Genomic DNA, 12,500 nt, shown 5'->3' with positions numbered 1-12,500 from the left:
GAGTCAGGTATACTGGAGGTGAAGACAAATGGAACTGAATTTGTGTGTGTATGTGAGTATGTGTGTGTGTGTGTGTGTGTGTGTGTGTGTGTGTGTGTGTGTGTTCTTTCTGTAGAGAGAAACTGAGAGTGTGTAAGTGTTATATAGTGTGTATAACGGTGCACTACTGCTATAAAACTGTTCTGTATATGCACAAACATCCCTAATCTAAATAAGTGCACCATGGATACACACAAAGTACATTAAATAAATAACTAAATAAATAAATAAATAAATAAATAAATAAATAAACAAACTGAGCTTAATGACTTTTGCAAATTGGACTTTCTCCTTTGGAACGGTCGACGCTGAGCCCGGTCTCTAATTACGGGTCGCGCTAAACCGCAGCAGCACATCAGCCTGGTGCTCGCCATTAAAGCAAAAAAGAACATGGGAAAAAAACATCTTGGCTGCAACGTTGTAACCGCGTTCATAATTTATCCGCCTGTTTCTATTGGGGAAGCGTTTTACCACTCGGTGTTTGCAAACACTTTTCTCATGTGAAAATATTTAACAGTGGAAATGCTGAAAGCAGGTGAAGCTGGACATCTGCTACTAGACCGTGTAGAAGAGGGCGTGGCTTAATAGCGTCTAGATCGGAAGGTTTCTCAATCTACGTCACTGCAGGTCATGACCGCAGATATAGGTACTGTGTAGAGCTACTGAGCTTTCCATAACACTAACAACACACAGCTCCACGTGTTCTTGAAAAGATATTCTTTTGCTTACTTTTGAATAATCTTCCTTTTTAGAGAAGATGAGTTTATTCCTCGTTAGAAGTCACCCCTACATGAAAGTCCGGTAAAAACCAAATCCTTTTGTCCCATAACACCAAAGTCCTAATGCGCACCTCCGGTCTCAAGCACACGATCTGTGAAACCAAACGTTCTAGCGAAGCTTCCTCAGGAAAAAGTTTTCATATCCTTTAACACGTTAGCATGTTAACTGCATCGGCGTTCGGGGCTTGGTGTAGGGGCATCTAAGAATAAGCCTAGTCGCTGTTGTCATGTACTGTATACACTCACAGGAGCACTCAGTGACCCTTCAGTATATAAAGCATGGCTACACAATCCAACATGTTTATTTATTCACTCCTACACTGCTCTGCGTATTGGTTAACACATCCTTCTACTATACTTACACTATACTGTTTTTCCACATATTTATAGTAGTCTGAATGGTTTGGGGGCAGTGGAAGCGCAGCGGTTAGGGTTCTGTTCAAATCCCAGGATGTTAACCCTCAGCTGCTCGGTCTTCAGTTTGCTGTATCCCGTATTATTTGTAAGTCAGTATTGATGTTTATGTCACGTTAATAACAGTGACAGAATATTTACTTATAATCTTCAACAGCAACTAAGAAGTCATGATTTCTGGTTAAATATAACATATAACGTCTGTTGGTTTACGGCTCTGTGATCTGCTCGAAATGCTTAAATAAATGACCTGATAGCTCTGAGCGTGATAATATTTCAGCGGTAATCTCCTGAGCTGATGTAACTGATGTAAATGGCACGTCTGAGAGATTCGTGCATGTGTTACTAAACAATTATTTTAACACAAAGCTTCCAATCTTGGAAACTTTGGCGTACAAATCACACAAATCCTAAAGCTTTTCTACGTGCCAGGATTCTGCCCTGCAGTGCCTGTAAACTTCCTGCATTTTCGTACATGACACACAGAATATTACACGGTTTACAGCCTTTTGCTTGTTACTGGAGAACTCGTAGTTTATATTATATGGCATTTAGACATAGCGACCACTTCAAATAGCTGTCACTCAGAGGTTATGCATCTAGTGGCCTCGTGCTCTTACAGCTTTCTGAGAGCCAGAGACTCGCCACGCTGCCATTCCACCACGTCCCAGTCCAGGCGCTCGCTTAGCAACCGTTCCCCTGGGTGACAGCATTTGCGTGCTCTTCTGCCCTGGCATCCCGGGAACGGTGGGACCGGCCGGGAAGAGCGGCACTCAGCACACATACACTGCTGTTTGCTCAGCCCAATTCCCATGACGGTTAGAAAACGCGTTCAAGCTTCCGCTGCACGAGAAAGAAAACAAGGCCTTGTCCTGCCTGCCCTCGCTGCTCCGCAAGGCCTCTGAAAACAGTTTGCAGCCTTTCAAAATTTATTAGTGATGTTTTCACACGTCACTTAGAAAAAAAGAACAAGAGTGGGCTAGAAATAGTGTGTGTGTGTGTGTGTGTGTGTGTGTGTGTGTGTGTGTGTGTGTGTGTGTGTGTGTGTGTGTGTGTGTGTGTGTGTGTGTGTGTGTGTGTGTGCGTGTGGCAAATCTTTAAGACAGAAATGAACAAGAACTAAGAAAAGGGTTAAAATAAATAAAACAGAATAATAAACAATCATATATCATATACCATATATATATGTGTGTGTGTGTGTGTGTGTGTGTGTGTGTGTGTGTGTGTGTGTGTGTGTGTGTGTGTGTGTGTGTGTGTGTGTGTGTGTGTGTGTGTGTGTGAACACACGCCAATTTAATGGCTCGGAAAGGATACGTGATTACCATATAAGAGCATTTATGTCACATTACTCCAGCTTCTATTTATCTGAAGGAAGCGCGAGTGGACACCTGGGGCATGGCCAGAGACGCAGCATCTCGTTCCTTTTTCAGGGAACAAGGGTACATACGTGACCTGTTGTGGTTCAGTGGGAGACCGAAAAAGACAAGACTGCAGGAACTTCAGTACTGTACCGACCGGGCAGTGAACTGAATCCTGACAGTGTTCATCGCACCAGAGGTGGGAAAGGAAGAACATAATACTGGTAAGTTTTGCAAACCTGAGGAACTCTCTGTGCCCTGGGAACAGACTCCACTGCTCCCTGAAGCACCAGAGGTGACGGGGCAGGAAGTAGGGGAAGCTTTCCTGAAAAGGACGCTCCTAGAAACCCCAGCCCTCAGGCATCATGATTCTTTCTTAGCCCGGCTGGTCGAGAAGACGGACCTAAGGTCTCGTCTCGCCTGATGGGTCTGGGCCTGGGCATGCTGGCCACCACACTCTCTCTTTTCACCGCTCTGAGTGAGCTAGGTGGGGGATGTGTGCAGCTGGAAGGTGGCCCAGGATGCTCGATAAACTCCCTGAATGTTGCAGACAGGCGCTTCAGCTCTTGGTGCCTGTCGACGACAGTACTCACTGCATCCCCAAACAAGCCCTGAGGAGAAATCGGGCCGTCCGAGAGAAAGGACTTTTCTTTGCCTTTTATTTCTGTTAAATTGAGCTACAGGTGCTTCTTCATGGCAACCAGCTCAAATGGCTTATGGAGTAGGCGGTCTGCTTTGTAGCACGGAGTGTGAACACCACTGAATGCTACAGAAGATCAGAAGAGAAAAGCCCCTCTTCGCCCACATCGACAAAGAACGCAAAGAGAGTGCATGTCGTCCTCCGTGATATAGCAGGGGCACAGATGCACGGACCTAAAATGCTTAGTCGGCAACATCATACTTGTTTGTGACGTAGATGCCCTTATATGGACTTGCTGGCACGTAATCACTTCACACAGCGCTTCAGTCACACATTCCCTTAGCTTTAGCCCTGACGCGGCATTGTGGACTGTATATAGTGATGTGGTAGGGTTAAGTTGCTGGACTACTACAATTGGAAGGTTGTGAGTTCAATTCCCGTGTCCACCAAGCTGCCACTGCTGGGCCCCTGAGCAAGGCCCTTAAAGACCCTTAATTGCTCAGTTGTATAAAATGTGAGTCGCTCTGAATAAGGTGATATAAATTACACATTTTTGCAACATAGATTTTTTTGTAGGTTGGCAACTAAAACACTTTTAAAACGGTGTAGTATGTGGAGCATCGACCGTACAAGTCCCTGTGACTGAGCTGTTGCAGTAAAAACATCTGATTGTGTTGTCTGTCTCTGTGTGTGTGAGAGAGTGTGTGTGTGTGTGTGTGTGTGTGTGTGTGTGTGTGAGTTTGTGTATGTGAGACTGTTTACCTTGACTACGCCGCTCTGGTGCATGGTGATGCAGTTGTTAGGGTCTCTGGAGAGCTGATAAAGGGCCTGAGCCGTGGCTTGGTGCACCGCGTGATCTTTAGAGCACAGGTAGCGCACTAGAGGAGCCACAGCTCCGGCCTCGCCGAACGCCACACGGTTAGAACCCCACATGCAGCAGCGAGCGATGGCCTCGGACAGATACCTCCGTAACTTGTTGTCTGTCTGCAGCCGTACAACAAATAACGACACCACGTGTCTTGTTAGAGATTGTTAAATACAGTAACTCCACTACTAAATCAGAAGAAAGGTCTGGAAGGAGTCCTGAGCTAAACGCTGTCTCTGACAGTCAGAGGGTTAATAAATAGGTTGTAGGTTAGATGATTGACAGGTGTAGGTTAATAAATGATTGTTTATATTGTAACAACCTGTACAATGGATGTTTCCACATAATATAATATCTAAGAGACTTTATGTAACACTTTAATGAAACGAGTCTCCGGTGTCAGTCTTAGGACACGAGAAAGTCTTTAAGGCGTCTGACGGTTCCTCGGTAACAGAGCAGACTACGATTTTGACCTTATTGACTTTAAAGTTGAGAGCATAAGAAGTGCTGATGTGGGGCCGACTGTTTATAAGGTAGCTGCTATAACGTAAGCGAGAACAGTCACTTACATGTTTCATGGATGTTCCATAACATTAAAGGTGGGGTCTCCGTTGTTTGAGAAATGCTTCAGAAAACTGAGTCAGGCCGCCAAACAAAACAAAAACAAAACAAACGTGTAGCCAATGAGCAGAAAGGGGCGGGTCTTGTCGATATGTGGCGGAGGGAGTGTTCGGTGCGCATGTGTGACATTAGCAGAAAGCGGTTTTAACATCGACATGGAGGATAAAAACAAAGAAAGAAAGAGAAGAAAGACTTACGATAAGGACAAGAAGTAGGACGTGTTAATATAGGATCAGCTTTCCAGCGCTGGAGAGAACTGAAGGAGCAGGAAGTTGGCCACATATTCACAGGTTGGAGTTTCCCGAGTCAATAACTCCTGAGCTAAACGCTGTTACTACACAAATAACACCTCTTTTCTATCGTAGTAATGTAGAGAGGCAGCTACAACCGCGTTTTGTGTAGTAACAGCGTTTAGCTCAGGAGTTATCGACTCGGGAAACTCCGACCTGTGAATATGTGGCCGACTTTACTTAAGACGCCGAGGCGCTTTTTTCCTTCTCGATAGGTGAGTAACGTTGGTTTTGCTTTGTTACACAGAACTAATATATGCCTTTGTCCTTTACATCATTATGCTTGTGTGGCATTTTTGCTTGTTTGTTTATCTACAATCGTATTGTTCTTCCCTTCAGCTATGATAAAGACACGTTTCTGTCCGTTAGTCGCCTGGGTTACGTATGTATGTGTGGGCGGAGCTATCGATACAGGGGTGGGACCCGTTTGGGTTAGGGGCGTGTTTGTTTTGGTGATTTCAAATGTCAACAATGGCTTTCAAACAACGGAGACCCCACCTTTAAATGTAGATATAAATCGATAAAAGTGTCGCTCTTTAATTAATAAACGAGTAGAACTTGATGTGGATGTCTGTACAGCCAATAAATGGATCATAAAACCTTATAAAAAACCAAAAATTATGTCATAAAAACATAAAAGAAAGTTTTGAAAGAAACCTATTATTTTAAGAAAACTGATTATTGTCCTATTTCAGCAGAACACTGAGGTTGTATTCCTTATTTCCGGAGTGTGAGTACTGTGTTAAAGCTCACAGTGTTGGTGAGGTTGGACAGCATGGCTACGACTCCGTGGTCAGTGATGACGGCCAGGTTCTCCTCGTCCTTGGCGATTTTGGATATGGCGGCACACACGCTGGCCAACACCTCCAAGTTCTGAGATTTCAGCAGATTAACGATCAGCTCCAAGCCGCCCACAAAGGATCGTACCATTTCTCCAGCATCCTTACACACACAGGTACAGTGAAAAGGATGGAACTCTTACAGTTACTTACAGTTCAATATATATTTAAAGTAAAGAACAAATCTAAAATCTTTTATACACTTCCACACCACACCACACCACACCACACCACACTACACTACACCACACTACACTTCCACACCACACCACACCACACCACACTGCACCACACCACACCACACCACACTACACCACACTACACTTCCACACCACACCACACCACACCACACCACACCACACTACACCACACTACACTTCCACACCACACCACACCACACCACACTACACTACACCGCACCACACTACACCACAACACACCACACTACACCACACTACACTTCCACACCACACTACACCACACTACACTTCCACACCACACTACACTACACTACACTTCCACACCACACCACACCACACGTACACGGCCACACCACACCACACATCATACACCACACCACACGACACACACACGCACACACACACGACACACACACACACGAACACACCACACACACCACACGACACACGACACACCACACACACCACACAACACACACACCACACACACCACACACAACACACACAACACACACACCACACGACAACACACACACGCCACACACACACACACCACACACACACACACACACACACCACAACACACCACAACACACACACACACACACGACACGCACACACACAACACACACACACACCACACACACACGAACACGACACACACGACACAACACCACACACACACACACCTCACACACACACACACACCACACACACCACACACACACACACACACACCACACACACACACACACAACACACACCACACACTCACACCACACACACACACACCACACACACACAACACACACACACCACACCACACGACACAACACCACACCACACATAAGACACCACACCACACACTATACACCACACCACACCACACACACACCCACACTACACACACGACACACTACACACACAACACCACACCACACCACACCACACCACACTACACTACACCACACCACACTACACCACACCACACCACACCACACCACACCACACCACACTACACCACACTACACTACACTACACCACACCACACTACACTACACTTCCACACCACACCACACCACACCACACTACACTACACTACACCACACCACACTACACTACACCACACCACACTACACTACACTACACTACACTACACTTCCACACCACACCACACCACACTACACCACACCACACTACACCACACCACACTTCCACACCACACCACACCACACCACACTACACTACACCACAATACACTACACCACACTACAACAGACCACACCACACTACACTACACCACACTACACTACACCACACCACACTACAAAAGACCACACCACACTACACCACACCACACCACACTACACTACACTACACTACTCTACACCACACTACACCACACCACACTACACACCACACTACACTACACTTCCACATCACACTACACTACACCACACTACAACAGACCACACCACACTACACTACACCACACTACACTACACTTCCACACCACACTACACTACACTACACCACACCACACTACACTACAACAGACCACACCACACTACACCACACCACACCACACTACACTATACTACACCACACCACACTACACCACACCACACCACACTACACTCTACTACACCACACTACACTACACTACACTACACTACACCACACCACACTACACCACACTACACTACACTACACCACACTACACTACACCACACTACATTACACTACACCACACTACACTACACTACACCACACTACACCACACTACACTACACTACACTACACCACACTACATTACACTACACTACACTACACTACACCACACTACATTACACTACACTAGACTACATTACATTACATCTAGAACCAGTGTCCATCTAGAACAAGCTAGAACCAGTGTCCATCTAGAACCAGTGTCCATCTAGAACAAGCTAGAACCAGTGTCTATCTAGAACCAGTGTCCATCTAGAACCAGTGTCCATCTAAAACCAGTGTCCATCTAGAACAAGCTAGAACCAGTGTCCATCTAGAACCAGTGTCCATCTAGAACCAGTGTCCATCTAGAACCAGTGTCCATCTAGAACCAGCTCAAATGTTCCTACTCTAAATAGCACACCTATACACTGTAGGGTTGAGAGAGAGAGAGCAGACAAAAGTGGAGGAGAAATGAGAGAGGAAAGAACAGAGGAGAGGAGCAGGAAATGGCAACGTTGGAATACTGATGAATCGAGTCAGAGGGAGAACAAGAGGTAAAGGAGAGACGGAGGAAGCGTGTTAAAGTCACCAGCTGTGGCGGGTCACTAAGAATTCCTTTCAAATCCTCTCTCACAAAAACATCTCGGACCAGCACACATCAGCACACACAGCACGCAGCACTAAGTGTGTGTGTGTGTGTGTGTGTGTGTGTGTGTGTGTGTGTGTGTGTGTGTGTGTGTGTGTGTGTGTGTGTGTGTGTGTGTCAGAGCTGGAGGTGCGATAAAAAGAGAGGAAAAGAAAGACAAGTACAACATTTCCACATTGTAAAAATCAAGTGTATCATGAAGGAACCGTGAGGTAAAGGCCAAGAGACAAAAAAGAAAGGAAAGGAAAAAAAGTGAAGATAGAGAGAGAGAGAGAGAGAGAGAGAGAGAGAGAAAACCAGTCCGAGACGAAAGAGTTGTCTACCTGAATAATCTGCAGAAATTCACACAAAGTGGAACTGATATGTGAGTGAAAAACAGACATTCGTTGCAATCAAGCTGTAAAGCTCCAGACGCTAATTGTGCGTTCCGATTATTTTAGATTAGACGTGGCTTTAATGTCTAATCACAAAGCAGTGTGTGAAATGACTAGAAACTCAGGAGGAGACTTCTGCTGCAGTCCCAGGTTTCCTCATGCTGTTCATCCAGCACGGTTCTCCTCCTGAACCTGCCCTGGAGCTGCTAACTCAAGACACATGTCTCTCTCTCTCTCTCTCTCTCTCTCTCTCTGTCCCTCTCTCTCTGTCTCTCTCTCTCTGTCCCTCTCTCTCTCTATCTTTCTCTGTCTCTGTCCCTCTCTCTCTGTCTCTCTCTCTCTCTCTCTTTCTCTCTCTCTCTGTCCCTCTCTCTCTGTCTCTGTCTCTCTCTCTCTGTCCCTCTCTGTCTTTCTCTCTCTCTATCTCTCTCTGTCTCTCTCTCTGTCCTCTCTCTCTCTCTCATTCCCTCTCTCTATCTCTCTCTGCCTCTCTCTCTGTCCTCTCTCTGTCCCTCTCTCTGTCTCTCTCTGTCTCTCTCTCTCTCTCTCTCTCTGCCCCCCCCTCTCTCTGTCTCTCTCTCTGTCTCCCTCTCTGTCTCTCTCTCTGTCCCTCATTGTCCCTCTCTCTCTCTCCGTCTCTCTGTCTCTCTCTCTCTGTCCTCTCTCTCTCTCTCTCTCTCTCTCTCTCACTCTGCCCCCCCCTATCTGTCTATCTCTCTGTCCTCTCTCTGTCTGTCTCTCTCTGTCCATCTCTCTGTCTCTGTCTTTGTCTCTCTCTGTCCATCTCTCTGTCTCTGTCTCTCTGTCTCTCTCTCTCTCTCTCTCTCTCTCTCTCTCTCTCTCTCTCTCTCTCTCTCTCTCTCTCTCTCTCTCTCTCTCTCTCTCTTTCTATATATAGTAGTTTGTCTATATCTCTGTTTATTTGTCTGGCTCCTGTCACTAAACTACACAAGTCACCTGAAACATTGATGGCGTAACTGTCAGAATAACTCGTAGCTCTGTAGCTTTGAGCTTTATAAATACCTGAATGTTTTTATACTCAGTACTGACAAACAGACCTTGCAGAAGCTCTGTAAATCTGATCATTACATATTATTTGCAGATTACAATCATGGATTTGTTCAAACAGATACGTTTGAGATTCGGCCCCAGGAACGAGAGCTGTTTTTAGGACACATGCTTTGTTACAGAAGGAATGCATACAAATAAAGACGTGTGTTTGCTGAGTCCCATTTTGGACAAGGCAATGAAGAAAACGTGCTTGGATAGTGATATGTTAGATGGCTAAAAGGGAAGTGCTCAAGGGTGGAACTAGCATAACCTTTTTTAGATGGAGTGGGATGACAATAAAACACTCTTTACCTTTGCATGCTCTATACAGGGACAGATGGCCCAAGCGGCACTGGCCTGAACCACGGGGTTTGGGTTCTTCAGCAAGGACCAGAGGAGACGAACTCCATCCAGACCATCGATGATCCTGAGGGGAAGAGAAAGTTTTGTCCTGTGTGTGAGTGAGGAGTGTGTGTGAGAGTGTTAGAGTGAGCAAGAGAGAGAGAGGGGGGGGGAGATAGAGAGAGAGAGAGAGAACGAGAGAGAGAGAGAGAGAGAGAGAGAAAGAGAGAACGGGAGAGAGAGAGAGAGAGAGAGAGAGAGAGAGAGAAAGAGAGAGAGAGGGGGGATAGAGAGAGAGAGAAAGCGAGAGAGAGAGAAAGTGAGAGGGGGGGAGAGAGAGAGAACACGAGAGAGAGAGAGATAGAGAGAGAGAGAGAAAGCGAGAGAGAGGGGGGATAGAGAGAGAGATGCACATACACAATTTTCACAACTTGAAACTTTTGACTATTCTGTTAAATATATGTACATTATTATTATTATTATTATTATTATTATTATTATTATTATTATTATTATTATTATTATTAATAGTCATAGTGTAATCTAGCCACATGGGTTATAAGCCCGTGACTTCTGTGCCAGTCCCAAGCCTCACACGTGTCTCCTGTCTCAACGTGGACAATAACACATAAAACATGCAAAATCTAAACACACAAATCTTCATGTGGAATTCGAAAGGTGTAGAAGACGGTAATGAGAGCAGCTCTGCTGTAGGGGTTAGAGACTGTAGCACTGAGGAAAAGGCATGAGGCAGAGATGGAGGTAGCAGTGGTGAGGATGTTGAGGTTCTCTTTAGGAGTGACGAGGATGGACAGGATCAGGAACCAGCACATCAGAGGGACGGCTCAGGTTGGTGGATTTGGGGACGAGGACAGAGAGACTAGATTGAGATGGTTTGGACATGTACAGAGGAGGGAAATGGTTATATTGGTAGAAGGATGTTGGAGATGGAGCTGCAGGTAAGAGGTCAAGAGGGAGACTAAAGAGGAGGTATATGGATGTGTAGTTAATTGGTGTAAGAGGGAAGAGTTAGGTGGAAACAGATCATTCGCCGTGGCGACCCCTAACGGGTAAAAACGAAAGTAGGAGTAGTAGCAGGAGTAGTCTCATTTAACTTTGTAGTTATTTCTCATCTGATTCCAAAGTCTGTAAAAAAAATCATGCCTATAAAGCAAGAGACAGAGAGACAGAGAGAGAGAGAGAGAGAGAGAGAGAGAGAGAGAGAGAGAGAGAGAGAGAGAGAGAGAGAGAGAAAGCACCTTTTAACAAGTACATAATATTTATAGAGGATTAATCAGGAAGGTCAGAAAAGATAAGCAGGAAGTAACACCAAAAACAAAGGACAATGAACAGGGCACCGAGACACAACTAAGAACCTGGACACAATCAGGACACGCACAAATCTGACAGGACGAGAACAGAAACAATATCACGTGATAATGTAAGCAAGAAGCATACAAAATGCTAAACAAAACATGAAGGAAGAACACAAGAGTGAGTGTCTGGATTGTTATTAAGAGCTAAGCCACCGTCGAGGTCAGAGAAGATAAGCAGGAAGTAACAGCAGAAACAAAGTACAGGGAACGAGTGAAACTGTGTGATAATACAGTAAGACTAAGGCCCCGTTCACACTGCAGGTAAAAGTGGCCCAAATCTGATTTTTTGGGGGTCAGGTGACCAGGTCAGACTTCTTCAGGAGTAGTGTGAACACAAATCTGGCCCAGATCTGATTCTTTCAAATCAGATTTAGACCACTTCCATATGTGGTCCTGTATCAGACCCAAATCTGATGTTTTTCCAATGTGGCCGCAGCGTGAACAACCAAGGCGGATTTGATGCCAATCTACATCGACATTCGTCACAATTATGCGCCGGCGAGTACACAAACGTGACTACGTCTACAAAATGGAGAACAGTGATGGAGCAAGTCAGTGGAGGGAGAGTGAGGTGTTAGACCTAATTAGTATACGGGGAGATACTTCAATTCTTCTCGTCCTCAGCGTAACATTAATGTTACGGCTGTCATTACACGAACATTTTGAAGGAAACGTGAAAACGCTTACTTCCTCCGTAACCTCGCCAACTTTAGCGCAACGGCGTGCGGCGTGCGACGTCATCGTTATTGTTCGTTTGCGCGTGCGGGTCAGTCCGAAACAGCAAACGGTTCACACTGGTATCTGATATAGGCCACATTTTAAAAGGTAATGTGAACAGCCAAACAAAACAAATCTGATCTGAGCAAAATATCCGAATTGAGCGTTAAGACTTGCGGTGTGAACGTGGCCTAAGAGACGACTGAAAAGCTGAACATGATCGGGAAACACACCGAT

At 45.5% G+C, this 12,500-nt stretch overlaps 1 protein-coding gene across 10 annotated transcripts in view; it reads right to left on the bottom strand.

Moving 5' to 3' along the window:
* Positions 1-12,500, bottom strand: part of odad2 (outer dynein arm docking complex subunit 2) — a 78,390-nt gene that overhangs the window by 18,227 nt on the left and 47,663 nt on the right. For 8 of the 10 annotated variants that reach the window (XM_047817404.1, XM_047817402.1, XM_047817403.1 and 5 more), the window contains 3 exons: positions 10,141-10,255; positions 5,760-5,948; positions 3,993-4,214 (listed from right to left, as the gene is read on the bottom strand). In XM_047817404.1, the coding sequence (XP_047673360.1) occupies positions 3,993-4,214; positions 5,760-5,948; positions 10,141-10,255 (526 nt within the window). Of the gene's footprint in view, positions 1-3,992; positions 4,215-5,759; positions 5,949-10,140; positions 10,256-11,087; positions 11,335-12,500 lie in introns of those variants that run through there. The other 2 variants (XM_047817405.1, XM_047817407.1) reach the window with 2 other exon arrangements.

The sequence above is a fragment of the Tachysurus fulvidraco genome, chromosome 8 (assembly GCF_022655615.1).
Source record: "Tachysurus fulvidraco isolate hzauxx_2018 chromosome 8, HZAU_PFXX_2.0, whole genome shotgun sequence".
Lineage (NCBI taxonomy): Eukaryota > Metazoa > Chordata > Actinopteri > Siluriformes > Bagridae > Tachysurus > Tachysurus fulvidraco.
Note: the sequence above shows the minus strand (reverse complement) of the source record. Positions and strands in the feature narration are given on the sequence as shown.